Here is an 18,696-nt window from a genome sequence, read left to right as displayed (position 1 = left end):
ATATTAAAGAATAACTTCATATTAACAATGAGTAAAAATTAAAAGTAGACGAATAAAGTTGGAAATAAATGAATAATATAATTATTTAAAATACTAATATTTAATAATATTTTACAAACAAGTAATACTAATACCTGCACAAAGTATATTTTAGGTTGCTCAAAACATTTTTACAGTGTAACTTGAAAAACATTAAACTGTTTGAGATAATAAAAAGAATAAAGACACTCTTTATTTCCTGCAGTGCAAATAACCACAAAGGGAATAAAATACGCACAAGTTCAGTGTTCAGGAAACGGGTAAAAATCACATTCTCTGCACTAAGTGCGTTGTACATGTTATGGCACAAAAATATATAACATTTATTGTGTAGCACATTTAGACATTGGCTGAAGTATAAAGTATTCTTATTTCACAAGAACAAAGTGAGAAAAAAAGCTTCTCCTGCCAATTTAACAGTTTGCAAGGTCACACTAACGCATCTCTATTGTGCTAAAGAAAAAGCAACCACATGATCAGGCATCATCTCTTCTGAAGCTCACATTTTGAAAGCTTCTTCCTTCAAAGAATTTTCACACTGATGTGTTGATTGAATCTCTTGATGGCAGAGGAGACAAGTCTTCTGACGAATACTTCAACACTGACTGCAAAAATAGCTTAAAGATTATATACAGAACTCTAAAGGTTAACTAGAGAGAATCCCTGACACCTCTGTACATGCAGAACAATGGCATAATATCGCTGTCATTGCAGTCCTGGCTTTTTTGGGGAAAGATGCTATATTGAATTCATATTGAATCAAAGGAAAAAAAAATATACTCACAGGTTCAATGCCACGTAACTTACAATACCCAATAAATGCCTTTTATATTAAACATTTCTATTCAAATCATAACAATGTGAATAAACACTATTTTACATAATGTAATATGCATGTATGTGACTTTCTAAAAATATAGCACCCTTTGGTTTCACACTACGTATATAAAAATATATATTTTCAGATTTGTAATATGAACTACTGTAGTTATATTATCATACAATTATGCATTATCAAACGTTACAACTTTAATCTGTGAAACTAAAAATATTTATCATTATTCAAACCAAAAATATATTTAGCAGTCTTCTGAATTTTGCCTGCAAGCCTGTTGCTACTTAACTCTCCCACATTACAAAAAACAAAAAACAAAAAAAACAACAACAATATTGCCTGAAATTATGATACCCAAGAAATAACATCATTTGGACCCCTTTAGTGGGAAAGATAAGTAAATAATTATAAAAATAAGAAAATAACCATTGTGAATTCTCATTTTTACACAAATTGACTGCAAGCATTAAGTGGAATGTTTCTATTCATGTAAAGTGGCAATTACATAATTCTTTTTTGAGCCACTGTGTCCATGAGACTTTTCATTTTACGATCTTTATACACATTCCTTAAAGCCACACCCTCAATAAAAAATTTCTGGCTATTGAGTGTTCAGGAAACGTCCTGCACTCAAGACGAAGGAGTGGAACAGTTCATGTTGGGTATCGATTTGTAGACAAAGTAAAAGTGTTGACGGTTCGGTCGACTATGTAGCTCTGACTTTATCCACTGAGGGTGTGTGTCTGCGGCCAGCTGCTGGCTGCTGTCATCCGTGTAGAGAAAGAGGCCGTAGTTTTCTGGATCAGACACGCGGAATTTGAGCGCACAAAGGCGGCACACTTCTTCCGTCGTGGCGTAGGGCTGCACCTTAAGGGTTTTAGCCGTGCAGCCGCTATCTGCCTTCTGCAGAGCCACTCGCATGTAGTTTCACACAAACAAACAGAGTGGATGTTATTAAATATATTAAACAAACTAGTAGATAAACTTTAAACAAGAAACTTTATGGAATGAAAATAGTCCATATCCATAAAACACAGTCTGAAACTATTCAAATGCTGACTGCAACCTGTTTGGAGGTCAGGGCTTTACCTGGAAGTCGTCCACTGAGGGCAGGTTTCTCTGCAGTGTGCGACGCTGGTGCCACTGGTGGAGTGTGCCGCGTGTTGCAGAGCTTAGTATTCCTGCAGCCTGCTCCTCCTGGAAGTTCTTAATCAGTGACATTGCTCCGTATGCACTGGTGAGGTAATATCCTCCTGTACAGGATCAAGAGAAAAGGAGCACCTTAATAAACAGTTCAAACACCCAGTGAACATTCCAAAACCTAAATAAAAACTTGTTTAGTTCCATAAAGTATTGTTTAAAATCAAATGTTTGAATGGTAGTGTATGTTTTTGAAATAAGCTTACTGAGGATGCATTTATTTGATAAAAAATACAGTAAAAAAAAAAATTGAAATATAAATTAATTTTTCTAATTTCATGTCTTTTAAAATTGAATTTTTATGGCATTATTCCAGTCTTCAGTGTCACATGATCCTTCAGAAATCATGCTGATTTGCTGCTCAAGAAACATTTCTTCTTATTGTTAATGTTGAAAACAGTTGTACTGCTTAATATTTTTTGAAAACCGTGATATTTGCAGGAAGAACTGCATTTATTTGAAATATAAATTCTTTGATGACAATCAAACAGCTAAGAAATCTAAAAATATTTATTTAAATGTGTTGGTTGTATCTATAGAAACCAAATATTAGATTTTTTCCATGGGAGTAGGCGGAGCTAAAGATCGCTTTTGGTGCGCTTTGCTCACTGCAACACCGATTACTGAAATTGTCTCTAGAGAATCGTGGGTATAGTTTTTCACCACAAATTCTGCTATTAAGCAATCATTTTAAAAGCCAGTTGAATTAACACAAACAGATGGTTTCATCAAAACTATATGAAATCAATTATCAATCTCTGAGCTCTTAACAGGTCTGTTTTAAAGGTTTATCAGTTAGGTCAATTTCCCTATGGAGAAAATGAATAGCATTTTTACTTCCAGAACCTGACTGTTGTACTCTATAGGCACCAACAGACAGCAAGGCAGTTCACCAGGTTTTCAAAACATGCATTATTTACTGACCAGACTGGAAGTACTGGAATTTTGAAACTGAGACAAAGGGGAAATTAGCACTATAATGAGGATCATCTTATCTGTCACATTAGATCAACATGTTTGTGACTTGACTGTGTATATACATAGCAATAAAAGGCTGCTACAATGAGCTCAGTAAATATAAGAGACACACCCAGGAGGAAATGACTCTGTGGGGAACAGAACTTCGTCACACATGGAAAATGCTCGTCCGTTCTGAAACTCCTCCTACAGTTTGGATACTAGAATACTGCACAGTTATTAACTTTGTTAACATTACTCTGTCATTATGAACAATGATGTTGGACAGGAATAACTAATACTGTTTTAGTTTTGAAGCTCTTCAATGTTTCCTCTTGATACAGGAAATCATTTGATTTTTTTTTTTTTGCACTTTTGTAAAAGAATTCCAGCTTATGTAACATTATCACATAAATATGAGAACATGTTAACATACCTTCTCCATGCAGTAATGGGGGATCTATCAGCTCCATCATATACAGGATCTCAGTGTCCAACCGAGGCATGTCACACTGGACCAACACATATGTCAACATGGGCAGGAAATCATCTGCTCCAAACATCCGCACTGTCACACACAGAGGAAATATTTATTACTTATCCATTCCAGCAAGTACCTTCCACTTGATTCCACCTTTCAATTACTGATCTCATACACATCTAAAACATAAATCACATATAAAGCCTTTAAATAAACCCTCAAGACATAATCCCACCCATACACACCTTCATGGTCTTGCATAATATTGTAGATGAGTTTGCAGACTTTTAACAGCACTATAATCTTCCTCTCAGGTGAGTACATTCGGCACATGGCTTGGAGTTTTCGGTGGATCCTGTGGATGGCGTGGGCGTCTGGTGGCCGGGCTCCATTCACGCCCAGCTCATGAGGCTGTTTGGTCTTGGCCAGGGCCAGATTCTCCTGCAGCCTCTGCCACACTCCATCGGCCACCTGGAAGTCATGCAGCACTGACTGCAAGCAGCTGTACAGAGGTTTCAGCACACACTTATGCATGGCCTTCTCCAACACTGGATCTGTGAAAGAGATGGAGTTTCGGTTAAAGCTTTAACATAAAAGTTTCAGAGACATTACACATCATCATAGTGATACAAAAATGAGTAAAAAGGCATGAAGTTCTAAACGTTCTATTTAATAGACAGTTTTACAAGAATTGTTCACCCCGACATGAAAATGTTGTCATAATTTACTCAACCTTCATGTTGTTCCAAAATAAAGAGATTATAAAGCAAAATATTTTTTCTTTAACTTTATCTTAATGTTGTTAAAAGGAATGTAGAAAATTGTTAGGTGCATTATCCATAAAATTGAAAACAACTCTGAAATAAAGAGTGTGGCGTTTATCTGTCAATCAATTTTTTTTTAAATTTTATATCGGTTATGTCCCATTAATGCCAAACTTAAACCTACTTTGATTACACTCACACACACACACACACACACACAATTACATTGGTTTGCTGTATATTGGGTATTAATATGGACATATGATTAGGATAATTATTCAGTACCATGGTATAAATCAAAGTAACATTTCCATTTAATTTCTTCACTGTAACACTGTAACTAATAAGTGTATTGAAAACAACACTTCAAGGTGGAATGCTAAACATTTGAAAGATACAAAAGTGTATGAATTAAGGAACCTAATTTTTAAGGATCCTTCATTTTTATTTATAGATATGTTCCTTATGTACTGTTGTGTAACCATGGTATCACAACACAGCTTCAAAAGGTAATAACGTTACAGTTAAACAAACAAAGAAAAGTCTGGCCTTTGGAAAACATTAATCATTAATGTGGAAAGCATTTGCTTATCTTTAAGCTAAACCGACAACATATTGCTGGGATAAATTGCACAAATTTAAGTGCTCCACTCATGAAGAATTTATATTCTTTGAACACTTTCCTACTTGCCTTAGGTTTGATATGCAAGTATTATTTTTGGTATGATTAAAGTACTCATGCTATTTCTGCCTTCAAGCTCTCTTTATTGGTCCTAAACCACCAAACAAAGAGTGACTGAAGACTTTTTTTAAAACACTTTATTTTTTAGCTGACCTATAAAAATGTTTTTTAATATCCTTAATATATTAAGAACAATAACACAGGGTTATAGCATATTTGTCTTAAAATGCACTTACTCAATATTTAATCTGCTATTAAAATGACTGCTACTCTGTGTGAATTGTGAAATGTGCACCTCATTTCAGCTATTTCCATAGCAGTCTGCCCTCAAGCTGTCATTTTTATGCAAACCAGACTAGTTAATATGATATTGTTGGCCTTGCACTTACCTTTTCCAAACACTTTTCAATGCAACTGCAGAGAGGAAAGCTGCACTCGAAAGGTATTTCAGATATAGTGCTTGTGTTTCACTGCTCAGTTAATCTTGTAGTCTATTTTTGCATTTCCCACCACACTATCAACAATTTTTTAGCCTGCATTTTCCACTGTATAACAAAAGCAGCTCAGTAAACTCACATTCAAAACAAAGTATGTTTCTAATATCAGCTATATACTGTATAACAGTGGCTTAATTGCATATCAAAACATAGCCCCTCTTTTTGGAATATATACATAATATACTATTGAACTTTCAGGTAAGTCAAAGTAACCAGACCTTGAATTTATGGTTGAGTTTGCAAAGTGCACAGACTAGGAAACAAAAAGGCAAGCTAAGGATACATCTCGAAGACAAAGAAGATAACATTTCAAAATGCTACAACTAATAGTTTCCAGATACTAGTATAATGAACAGTGGATAAAACCCACCCATCCAGCACAGCACAGTTACTATAAGTAAGCCAGGGGTGTCCATTCCTGCTCCTGGAAAGACACCAGCAGAGTTTAGCTCTGTCCCTAATTAAACAGACCTAAACCAGCCTAATTTAGGTCTTTAGGATTACTAGAAATTCCAGGCTTTTGTGTTGGAGCTAAACTCTGCAGGAAAGTGGCCCTCCAGGAACAGGATTAGATTTCCCTTAAAGTAAGCCATTCATAGGTTGATCTCCCACAAAGGTGCTTTCAAAACGACTCTGGTTCAACATGGCTGTAAAAAGAGTGGTACTGAAATCTACTCACCTATCTGGTCCTCGGGTATGCATGACTCTATAGGTGGGTTCATTTCCGAGCTCTGTTTGAGGTAAGCTTTCATCTGGGTCATGAACTGCCGGATGGTCTGCAGAAGATCCTGGCTGGACGAGTGGCAGTTTTTATTCTCCTGCACAAAGCTCACATAGTCCTGCACCAGGCACCCAAAGTAGGAAGTTTTGTCTTGGGACAACGCAATGATCCGGAGCAAGATGCGTTTTTCAGGTGTAGCCAGTACACTGAAAACACCTCGGACCTTACAGAAGTGTCCCTTTAGTGCTCTTGGGATAACAAGGGGTCTTGGACGTGCTCCAACTAGTTCGACCGTCAGGAGTTTCTTTGACATGCGGGAAGCACGAAGGCGAAGATGCAGATCCCTTTCAAGTGCCACACCGTAGTCGTCCTCCTCGTCGTCATATTCATCACTGCTGTCATCCGTGGAGAGGCCTTTGCCAACACTTTGGGATAGTCCCAAAGGGAGAGGATGCGGAGGAGAATCCAGAGAGTCCGATGAGGAAGTGGACATGCTTTGGCCACTTAAGCTTCGCCCTTTCTCTTCGGGTCCGGTCCATTGCTGCAGGACGGAACTGCTGGCCGGTTTAAAAAGAGTGGTATGGTTCCGATTGGCTTGAGAAAGGGCTCTAGAGATGGTCTCGTCATCTAACGCAATGGTGCAGCGGTAGCTGTCGATGTCTGGTGCTTGTGGAGGTCGTGGTGGAGGATTGTGTCTCTGACTCATTCTGGTAATGCCAGCACTCAAAGGCATAGTCCTCGGACTTGGGGATGCAGTAGGGCTATGAACCAAAATACAAGGAGGAGGTGGTCTTGGTGGAGGAGGGGGTCGAGATTTTCCGTTTTCTGCTGCTGGGTCCTTTGAGATCACTGTTTCTGAATTTCCTGTGACATCTTGCTGTGTCTTGAGAAAGACAGGGTTGATAAAAGACAAAGCACTGCTGGAGCAACTTCTTTCACCTTCTGAGGTATTAGGGCAGGTGTCGGTCAGTGGTAGTGGGACATTTAGCTTCCCAATTGGTGTGCAGGTTTGATCTTCTATCTGTAAAACATTGGAGCAGTTGTCCTGAACAAGAGAACTGTCTGGGGCAGAGAGTGTCCCTTGTTGTTTGTTGAGAGAGGATTCCCAGAACGCTGGAATAAAAGAGAGAATCTGATTAATGGTTAACAACTCACATGTACAAACTTCATACCAACACAACCACAAAAGCGGCAAACACACCCACTCCAGCTTCCTACCATAGACCACCACACGTTGTCAGCACACATGTGAATTTGAGTGTGTGTGGCTATATCTAGTTCAGCCAGGCTAAAGCGTCTGTTCCCGTCTGCTGTCCTCAGGCCCACTGAAGTTCTTGGAGAAATTTAGCAAGCTCAGTCGTGCATTTCAAAAACCTGATTCACAAACGCCATTCAAACACACCCAACACAGAGCCGTCCAAAAACTGAGTCATTTATCCAAACAGACAGCCCGTATGGGGAGGTTGATTTCACAGAGCACACCAAAGCCCTCCTCTTTCTCCTCCCCATGCTTTCTGTCTCTCTCCCAACCCCTTTCAGAATGGTTTCTCCTTATGTTACCAGTTTCTATTAAGAATAGATATTCTACTCTTTCAAAAGAAACTTCAAATTAATGAATCAAACTTACAATTTTTCTGTGGCAAGTTTAGTATACATATTTAGGGTGTTGTGGATGGGTGTTGCTAAGGTGATACAAGTGTTTTTTGTTGTTGTTGTTGTTTTTGCCCATTGCTAACTTCTCAAAAATGCTGTCTTTAACTAAGGAAGAATGGAACTATCACTGTTAAGGAACAAAGGAAGTCCCATGTCGGTAAACACACACACATACACACACACAAACGCACACACACATGCATGCACGCGCACACGGACACACACACGCACAAACACAAACACAAACACAAACACAAACACAAACACAAACACAAACACAAACACAAACACAAACACAAACACAAACACACACACACACACACTCTTTCCCTCAATGACCTCTATGCTCTGATGAGCTCACATAGTCTCACACATTATCTGGAATGTCAGCTGGACTAGTAATAACTTGGAACTGAATAGTAGGCCAGGATATTCACAGCTGTGGTGGATGGAGAGATTCAAACACATAGTTACTTCTTTTCTATGAACATTGCAATATTTCTTCATTATTTGACAAAGGATATTTGACACTTGTTCAAGATGGTCTGAAGCATGTAAGAACATACAAAAATATTGCATTACTAATTATTACTTGTACATGCAACATGCTTGAGTATACTGAAAAAAAGCACTCTGCTTTCCTGACACACTTGACATAATCACGTCACCCATGCTTTTTTAAGGGAGCACCAGTGGCAGACCTGACTCACTTGGTGCCCTAGGTCAGAGACATAAGCAAGAAAAAAAATACATTTTTACAAATGTAAGAAGTGTTAGTCTGTTTGTTTGCTGTTTTCATTTAGTGTGCATGGGGACCAGGGTTTAATCCTAAAAACTATGATGTTATTTGTAAAAAAACAAAATAAAGCAAATTTGATAATTATAATTTTTATTGTATGAAAAGGGCTATTTTAAATTTCTAATAATACTGAAGATTCTTTTCGTATTCCCAATTCCGCTTGGCTCCAATATCAGAGAGAGTGAATGACCTCTGAATTCAAATGGATGCTGGACCATATATATATATATATATATATATATATATATATATATATATATATATATATATATATATATATATTTTATTTTTTATTTTTTTTTGGGGGGGGGGTGCATTTATTTTAATTTTAGTTAAAGTCTTTGTAATTTGTTGTGTGTTTTTGTCTTTTTTAAAATGTTTATAGAGTTTTTATTTATTTTATTTCAGTTTAAAAAATTTTTGCACATGATGTTAACTAAATGAGAATGAGAAATACTGCTTTGTCAACTAAATGAAATAAAATACATATATTTTTTAATACAATATTTTAAATTTTTACATAATTGCTTTTATTTCAGTTAATGTTTATTTTATTTCAAGTAATGAAAATAATTTTTTCTTGTTTCAGTTTTAGTTAATAAACCTGCACTGGACACTTCCACCCTATTTTGAGTAAATTCACAATTAATTTGTCACAAATAATACACATGATCATAGATAGCTACATTACTGTGTAGATGTAATATTTTAGATTCATATAGGTGGAGCATACAAATAGAAAACCATGGGGCCAAACAGGAAATAATGTATTATTATATATCATTATATATATATATGTATAATTGTATCTATTAAATGAGATATTGATCATAATTTTAAGTGGATCAGACTAGCTAGGCCAGTACCTGCTCCTTGCTGAGCCACTTCATATAGATCTGACAGGGTCTCAGCTGAGTGGATGGCCTCAGGAAGCTTCAGGGTAAACGGCAGAATGTCTCTAATATGAAACAAAGAGAGTCAGACAGATAAATAGTGCGTGAAAGAGGGTAAAAAAAGAGGATAAAAAGGGGAGAGATTCACTCTTTTCCTACATTAATGGTGATAGTTCAAATTATACAAACATCACATGGAGAACAGTTGCAGTCTTCTGATTTATGGATGATATCAAATAAATCATTTATACTTAAGGCCATATATTAGTTCATCCTGTTGCTGATAAGGCAGTGGATATCATTGTGTTATATGAACAGTGTGTTCATTTCTGCACAATCATTCATAGTTTCATTACTCATAAATCTTGCTGTCTTTTATGCTCTTATCACACTTTAGCACCGCAGAGAAGGTAAGGATGGCAAGATAGCAATAAAACCATTCCAAAGATAATCAAATTGTTCACAGTCGATTGTTTCTATATGCAACAAATGTGAACATGTGAGTGGTTGAGATTCATGCATAAATCACAGTGCTTAGGGTTAGGGATTTGATCATCTTCCTAGTCATATGTATTAGCAATAGCAATAATGATGCTTGTCTTAGCAGTCTAATAACTGTCAAGTTTAATAACTATCAGTCATTACAAAAGTCTTACCTGCTGATACAATAAAAGGCCACAAGACGAAAGAGGTCAGCAAAACTGATTCCTGAGCCCTGTAGAGAAAATGCTAGGAAAAAAAGAGCAATACACAACAATAAGGACTTATAATCTCCAAGCATTTTCACAATTTCATCCATCATAATAGCACAGGGGCACTGAGTGTTGCTCTAGATTCTTCATTTGTTGGGAATTTTCTGAAAATGTTTTGGGAAGTTTCTGAACTGATTCTGAACTTGACAGGGAAACCACTCGCAAGCCTTCAGTGCCCTTCAGATCACATCCATTTCCAAGGCACAGAGGAAATTCACAGCTGGACTGTGCCCAGGCAGGGTGTGTCTGATATTTCACATGCAGAATTTCTTGGAACTGCACTGCAGTAAATACCTGAAATGCTGCCAGGCTACTATTGTGATGTTTAGCTGCAAATACAGTGCCTCTGTTTCAAACCAAGCCAGTTGAAAATAGCTGTTCAGGTTAAAATAACTGCTGACTGATTAGAATGATCTGTAAAACAAGGGGAAAACTTCCCATTCTGACTCAAAACAGATTTATAAAGTGATATCAAAAATGCATGTGTGTGGAGTCACTGCCAAGCAGTCTTTAAGCTCACTACTGAATGCACGTGAAAGTAACAAGCTGCTTGGCATCAACAAACAATAAAAAGATAGATACCCAATAAAAGACCATAAACTGAAAAAAGAAACACCCACATATCTTTCACAGCCAAACACCCTAAGCTGATGGTGACAGTACACAGAAGTAAATACGGCTAGATGTGAGCAGAGTGTCAACAACAGTTATGGCTTAATATGATATAAGGGATCTGACATACTGTACTGGCTCTCCTTTACAGGGATGTGAATGACGGAGGAGTCTGAGCTACCGTCCATGTGGAATGACAGGACCTTCTTTTGGAGGACAGATGATTTCCACACTAAAAACACCTGGACATGAAAGAAAAAAAATGCTGATGCAGTAGTTCTTAAAGGGACAGTTCACCAAAAAATGTAAATTCTGTCATCATTTGAATTTCTGTGAACTATCTCTTAAAAAAAACAAAACAAAAAAACTGTATGGTGTCTTTGTGTTCACTCTCTAACATCTTTTACCCCAGCTGGTTGCTGCAGTAGGATGCCAGTGGCCTCTTGCTGGTCGATCGAAAGCAGAAGCCAGATGGGGTGTGTGTGTATCAGTTTGTCCAAGACACTCACACTTATGCTCGTACCATCCCCATCAACTACAGGATAATGTAGACACAAAGCGCTCATCTCTCCCTCTATCCTACAGAGAACAAAATGGATGTAGTGGGTTGTCTTTGTTTTGACAGAGATGTCTTTTATGTCCTTTAAAGGAAGAAAAGGCATTAGTAAGACTGACTAGACACTGGCGTCCTCTACTGGACTCTACTGTAAAACATACAGAGGTTCTTTAAATGTAATATTAAAGTACATAGACATAACAGCAATGCATCTATTAAAAGTACAGATAATATAGTTATTGTTTAACTGAAATGCTCTGTTATTTGGTCTTAATGTATTCTCGATATTTGTATGCTAATGTGTACTCACTCTATGAGCATAGCAGTGTCTGGACCTCTGTCTGGATCTCTGTCTTTTTCCTGCGCAGCACGAACCATTTGCTGCTCCAATGCACCCAGTGACAATGCAAATGCATCGACAAGCTACACATGGACAGAAAAAGTAAAATCTTACTTGTCCAAGCAAAAAACATCTCAGTGAATTAATATAGTGGCCTTTTAAAATCCACTTTGGCAATATCCCTTCAGCTAATAAAGAATCTGAAAAAGAGAGAAACTGCCAGGAAACCTGCAGAGAACAGTGAAGGAAAAACGGAAAGCTGAAAAAAAGCTGAAGGAGGCTGAAAGAGGCTTATCTGAGACCAAAACAAGAGAAACAGCTTCAGCCTCGCTGGACATCCATCTATGAGCAGGAAGAAAGTTAGTCACTTTCTTGTGTTCTTAATCTATTTTCCCGGACAGGAAATGGGATTTACCATGGCAACCCAACCCAACCCAACCATCACAGCATTACTTTATGCAAGTAGTTACATGTGACTAATATCGTCAATGACGATAGTAGATATGCATGCAAAAAAACTCCATTACAGACATGAGAAAAAAGTGTTTAACTGCAAGTTATGAACTCATAATTGTGAGTTTAAAATCTCACAATTCCAATTCCTTTTTTTTTTTTCTTTTTTAAGTTGTTTACATCTCACAATTGTTTTTTTCTCCCATTATTGAGTAAAAAAAAAAAAGAAAAAAAAGGTAATTGCTACATTTTGTCTCACAATTATGTGTAATTTGTTCCTGTGATGCAAAGGCAAATTATTTTTTTCATTGTATATGTAATTTGTTCCTGTGATGCAAAGGCAAATTATTTTTTTAATATTTTTTTTTTTTTTTTTAATTTACCTTTATTTTCTGGAAACAAGCGTCCATATTCATGTAATGTAAGTTTATTGGATTTTGGGGCACATTTAATTGTCCAACGGGCAAAAAATTAATAGGATCACATTTTAAAAAGTAATAGCACATCTCTTTTCAACAAAGTGCATGATTTGGTGTAATATTTATGTCAACTGCACAAATGGAGCAGGATTATTTTCATATGGATTACTAAACCCTCTATTTTACATACATTTAAAGATTCTGCATAGTATAAACAACTGTCTAGTTTGTAGATAAACAACAACATAAACAAAATTTGCTGTGCCTGGCAGTCTGTTAGTGGCATTCTGACCAAAACTACTCTCAAAATGAAGTAATGTTTCTATCACTTATGCAACATGCCACTATGGTGACTGCAACATGTTGACTCCAGTTAAATATTCTGAATCACCCTGCCAGCTTCCTGCACTTTCAATGTTGACCTGCAATTATGGACTATTTTGGATTAAATTGCACGCCATTAAATGCAGATGAAACAGAATCAAAAGACAGCAGTTCTTCTATTGTAATTCCTAGTGCTAGTGATAAATTCCTGGAGTAAATGTCATAAAATACAACATAAACAAGCCAAAATAAACTTTAGATAACCGAGATGGAGGATGAGGACGGAACAGAGATAGCTTGTTTATAGATAGATTGTTTAGACTGAATGATAAAATTAAAGAGAGAGAGGGAGAGAGAGAGAGAGAGAGAGAGAGATGTGCTGCAAAAAAGAAACATCTATTATGGGACGCTTGAATGGTCCTGTCTGGGCAACAAGTCCTGCTGGAGTCTCACTCACACACACACACAGACAGCCAGTGAATGTACGCAGCGGAACACAAAATGTTCGAAGTCTCAAATGCTGCCCTTGATTTGTCAGGATCCTGCTCAATTTGAAGTGCAGATATAGAAATGTTCACAGAAAGATCATCTTACCTGAAGAAAGCTACCACTGCTGTCCATCCGGCTCGGTTGTAATAACGATTTCATTGCCATGTTACTCTTGTTGTTTTAAAGTCCTGCAAATCAAAAGAGGCATGAGGATCACTAAATAAGATGACTCTGATTTCACGAGTTCACATCTACGTATATTAATACCGTAAGTTTATGCGTATTTGGCGTGCTGTCCGGGTGGAGGGCTCCGAGCTCGGGATGTGGCCCGAACCCAAAGTACTCCCCCCGGTTGTGGTAAGAGTAGATGGATCTATAAGTGAGGAGAAATGGGGTGGAGGAGGGATGCTGAAAACTGTCAATGAACAGGGGTAGGTTCTGCTGTTATTTATACCTTGTCATGAGTAGATTACTGATTGGTCTCCACTTGTGTTAATCAGGTTAATGAACTGCGACTGTTCCTCCCGAACTTTGTTATAAAACAGCATATAAAATTGTCTGTTTTCAGTATGACTGATGCATACATTGATACTGTATTTGCCGCACTCTTGTCTCCCTTCGCATTCAGTCATACTCTGCAATGTCTGTTTTCATGATAACAGATGAATGATTTTGTCTGTAAGCCCGAGATTAGGGTCTAGAAGCTGTAATCATTTCCTCAAAGAGACAATTACACACTGGCGGCCCTGTCTGCCTGACAGTTCTTGAAATTATTAAACAGTTATTTTCTAAAGCGATATGTTTAATTAGTATACACAGCACTAAGAGAAGTACAGAAAAATAAAGTCGCACACACATACACAGACAGATGCAAGCACAAGATCTTTAACAGATAATTTCCTCAAAGCTGTTTAAAACACAATTTGCAGAAGTTATTCATAGGAACATACAGTGAAGTAAGTGGTCAGATCAGTTACACAGCTCAGTTTCAGCTTGAGCAACACTGTGTGGTTAGTACAGGCACTAGATATAAAATACAGTATAATGAGATTAATGAGATTCTAAACGCTTCAGGTCACCTGCAAAATTGCTATACTGAACAGACTGGAATCTTAATTACAGATCAGGGAAGTTATCCTGTTTATGAAAGCAGCAGGTGTTAAGTCATACCTCTCAGTATCAATGGAGCATTGTTGTGTTCTTCACACTATTGATTCTGTCTTTTGGGACATCCATAGTCAGGCGATAGTCTGAAGTGAAACTAGTGTGTGTGTGAGTGTGCAACACAGCTGCAATCAGACAAAGACACATGTGACCAATACATTGAGACTAGAAAAAAGAGTTAGAGGGTTTTCGAAGAGTATATAAAATCCCCTCTGTCACATACACAAGTGGACATTCTCTCAACCAACTTCATTTTTTTTAGTTTTTTTAAAAACACTGAAAGACTTGCCATGTATGCTGGACACAATACATACACAAGGTTTTGACACTGAAAAAGAAAGACTGTATGTTAATTAATAATTTAAATTATTATCAATAATAATTTACATAACTTAAAAATATGTTTGAAATATATTTTGGAAATATTTAAATTTATATATTACATTTTAATATATATATATATATATATATATATATATATATATACACTCACTGGCCACTTTATTAGGTACACCTTGCTAGTACTGGGTTGGACCCCCTTTTGCCTTCAGAACTGCCTTAATTCTTCATGACATAGATTCAACAAGGTGTTGGAAACATTACTCAGAGATTTTGGTCCATATTGACATGATAGCATCACGCAGATTTGTCAGCTGCACATCCATGATGCGAATCTCCCGTTCCATCACATCATAAAGCTGCTCTATTGGATTGAGATCTGGTGACTGTGGAGGCCATTTGAGTAAAGTCAACTCATTGTCATGTTCACGAAACCAGTCTGAGATGATTTGAGCTTTGTGACATGGTGCATTATCCTGCTGGAAGTAGCCATCAGAAGATAGGTACACTGTAGTCATAAAGGGATGGACATGGTCAGAAACAATACTCAGGTAGGGTGTGGTGTTTAAACAATGCTCAATTGGTACAAAGGGGCCCAAAGTGTGCCAAGAAAATACCCCCTACCACCACCACCAGCCTGAACTGTTGAGACAAGGCAGTATGGATCCATGCTTTCATGTTCTTTACGCCAAATTCTGACCCTACCATCTGAATGTCGCAGCAGAAATCGAGACTCATCAGACCAGGCTGCGTTTTTTTCAATCTTCTATTGTACAATTTTGGTGAGCCTGTGTGAATTGTAGCCTCCGTTTCCTGTTCTTAGCTGACAGGAGCGGCACCCGGTGTGGTCTTCTGCTGCTGTAGCCCATCTGCTTCAGGGTTCGACGTGTTGTGCGTTCAGAGATGCTATTCTGCATACCTTGGTTGTAACAAGTGGTTATTTGAGTTACTGTTGCCTTTCTATCATCTCTAACCAGTCTGCCCTTTCTCCTCTGACCTCTGACATCAACAAGGCATTTTCGTCCACACAACTGCCACTCACTGGATATTTTCTCTTTTTCGGACCCTTCTCTGTAAACCCTAGAGATGGCTGTGCATGAAAATCCCAGTAGATCAGCAGTTTTTGAAATACTCAGACCAGCCCGTCTGACACCAACAACCATTCCACGTTCAAAGTCACTTAAATCCCCTTTCTTCCCCATTCTGACGCTCGGTTTGAACTTCAGCAAGTCGTCCTCACCACATCTAGATGCCTAAATGCATTCAGTGGTTGTAGAGTATATTAATTTCTATTATATTAATAAAAATACACACACACACATATATATATATATATATATATATATGTTTAAATATATACACATATATATATATATATATATATATATATATATATATATATATATATATATATATATATATATATATATATATATATATATATATATATATATATAAACAGTAACACTTTACAATAGGGAACATATATTCATGCTAATAAGCAGCAAGTTAATAGAGAGAATTGGTCCTTAAAATAAAATGTTCCAAAAATACTTATGCCTATATATACCCTCCACACATACCCCAACACGCAGAAAAAGGGAAGCATATCTTCTTACACATAATCCATTTCACACAACAGTGACATTTACACAAGAGGAAATTAAAGATGTTCCCATATCCATTGTAAGAACATAATTCTTAGTAACCCAAACCACAGAAAAACACATGCATACTTCACAGAAACATTTAACAACAGGCAATGAGGTCTGAGGCTAAAAGTCTGTTTTCTGCACAGGAGGGTGAATGCTCTACAGCTTCCTACCCTCTTTAACCCTCTTTCTGTGCTCAAACACACATATCTTCCTGTTTGTTCCTGTCACTCCTGCTGAAAAATTCCTGACAAAGATGGATCACATCACTGCACAGTCCTCAGTGCAAACCAAGTACATGCTGGCGCCATCAGAGCCGGAGATCACACAAACAAACCAGGACCATGAGTGTACTCACTGTAACTTTGTTGTGGACTTTACAGTAAAATGCACAAATCATTTTGTAATAGTTAAACGTAAAGCAAGCTTGCAAAGATTACAGTGTTCATATCATGCACTGTATTTAATTTACAATGCTCTCTTTATAAATATAATATATAGGCTATTTTTTTTTAAATATGTATATATTCATATACCTGTATAAAAGTCATATAATAAACTCAGTTTTCAGATTAATCTCTTTTTTTCAATTATTTAATTAATTTGCTTACAGTTAATTGTCAAATCATAAATTTAAATACAATTTTAAAATACAATAGAATATAATATGCCTATTTTAAGTAAACATTATATTAATTATATTAAATATATATATATGTGTGTGTGTGTGTGCATTTACTTACCTAGAGAGGAATTTATTTTACACTTACTGACAAGTAATTAGCAAAAATGTCTATTTATTTCTATTATAACACAATTATCATCCGGTACACATCTTCCTCCAACTTTCCGTAATGTTTGATTGTAGCCTATATCGTGTTATGCATGTAAACTATAGGTAAATATGACGACTATGAATAAGTTGCAGCTTGAAGGTCTGAACACTAGTTTATAAAGAAATAAATTCCAGTGTTGAAAAAGAGGATTAGTGCGTCAATAAAATCACAGAGAAACAGAATAGCGTTTCAACATAACAAACAAACCAGCCCAATGCAACCTGAAACAAGTTCACTCTTAACTTAACAAATTATTATGCAATACTATTATAAAAGAAAATTTATATTACGTAGGCCTACCTATGAGTGCTCCTCTCCAGAAGACGGAGTCCCGTCAGCACATGTGTCTACAGTAATGACAGTCCAGTGATTCTGCTACTATCTGACAGTTCAACAGGCGCGTCACACCAAAAAGCTGCGGTCACATGATCACATGACCGACGCACCACGTCATTAGTGGTAAAGGCATCTAAATAATTTGATTGCTAAATATGGTAAATAAATTGGGGGCATAAGTTGAAAAGAATAATTAAAGGGGCTAAACTTCACATGCTAACACTGGCTTGTTATGATAAAATAGCCCTTTTCTCATACTCTGCTGTTCTTAAAGGGGTCATGAACTTTTTTTAATTATTATGATTTTAATTATTATTATTCATTCAGCCGTTTTGAATGAATCTTTGATTTGAATGATTCAATAAATAATTTATTAAAACAGGGATTTGCTGCCACCTACGGGCGTTTTTATTGTCATCTTTATTTATCCATGACAGTCCTAATTAAACCAGCCAAGGTGCCAACACAAAAACACATTCAGATAAATATTGTTTAGTTAGCAGTATTGACCCAAATTCCTCCATTTCAGAAACCAGAAGGAAAAAAACCTTAAAAATAATAGTGTTTAATAAGGCTAATTTTTCATTAAATAAAAAACCTTTTTTAGACATATTTTGTATTCATTGTGTAAAATTAGCTACGGGACAAACCCCCAAACAACCCACCCCCGAATATATTGACCACACCATCCCCCCTGAAATTTTTTATAATTCGACACTGGGTGCGACATTACTGTCACTCCATCCAGTATAGTCATATAGGCACAGCATCATCTTTTAGTTTCAATATTTCTGAAAATCCTGTGTCGAACTGTGCTTTCTTTGCAAATGAATCTGCGGTAAAATGACGTGAACAAAGCACTGAGTTCTTACAGACGTGGTCTAAAAAATAAAGTTCATCCGT

The 18,696-nt window shown here is 36.7% G+C and overlaps 1 protein-coding gene across 3 annotated transcripts; it reads right to left on the bottom strand.

Annotated features, from left to right (window-relative positions):
- Positions 1 to 212: 212 nt before the first annotated feature.
- LOC109048769 (ras and Rab interactor 2-like) lies at positions 213 to 17,898 on the bottom strand. 3 transcript variants are annotated; one of them, XM_042757684.1, is made up of 13 exons: positions 17,758 to 17,856; positions 14,637 to 14,755; positions 13,572 to 13,654; positions 11,752 to 11,864; positions 11,293 to 11,464; positions 11,016 to 11,127; positions 10,178 to 10,250; positions 9,495 to 9,586; positions 6,135 to 7,289; positions 3,758 to 4,066; positions 3,468 to 3,599; positions 1,964 to 2,127; positions 213 to 1,801 (listed from the first exon to the last, which is right to left on the bottom strand). In XM_042757684.1, the coding sequence occupies exons 3-13, from the start codon at positions 13,629 to 13,631 to the stop codon at positions 1,505 to 1,507; spliced, it is 2,679 nt and encodes an 892-aa protein (XP_042613618.1). In that variant the 5' UTR covers positions 13,632 to 13,654; positions 14,637 to 14,755; positions 17,758 to 17,856; the 3' UTR covers positions 213 to 1,504. The 3 variants fall into 3 exon arrangements, with proteins under 3 accessions (XP_042613618.1, XP_042613619.1, XP_042613620.1); XM_042757685.1 differs by lacking the exon at positions 14,637 to 14,755 and having other exon boundaries at positions 17,758 to 17,898; XM_042757686.1 differs by lacking the exons at positions 13,572 to 13,654; positions 14,637 to 14,755; positions 17,758 to 17,856 and adding an exon at positions 12,010 to 12,026.
- Between the last annotated feature and the right edge of the window lie 798 nt (positions 17,899 to 18,696).

This window comes from Cyprinus carpio, chromosome A6 (genome assembly GCF_018340385.1).
Source record: "Cyprinus carpio isolate SPL01 chromosome A6, ASM1834038v1, whole genome shotgun sequence".
Lineage (NCBI taxonomy): Eukaryota > Metazoa > Chordata > Actinopteri > Cypriniformes > Cyprinidae > Cyprinus > Cyprinus carpio.
Note: the sequence above shows the minus strand (reverse complement) of the source record. Positions and strands in the feature narration are given on the sequence as shown.

Bases quoted from the DNA above. Each gene is read 5' to 3' on its own strand.
- LOC109048769 (XM_042757685.1), bottom strand. From the start codon at position 13,631: ATGGCAATGAAATCGTTATTACAACCGAGCCGGATGGACAGCAGTGGT. The intron at 11,865-13,571 runs GTAAGATGATCT...GTCCATGTGTAG, and splicing joins GCAGTGGTAGCTTTCTTCAG to CTTGTCGATGCATTTGCATT. The intron at 7,290-9,494 runs GTACTGGCCTAG...CTTTTATTCCAG, and splicing joins AGTGGCTCAGCAAGGAGCAG to CGTTCTGGGAATCCTCTCTC.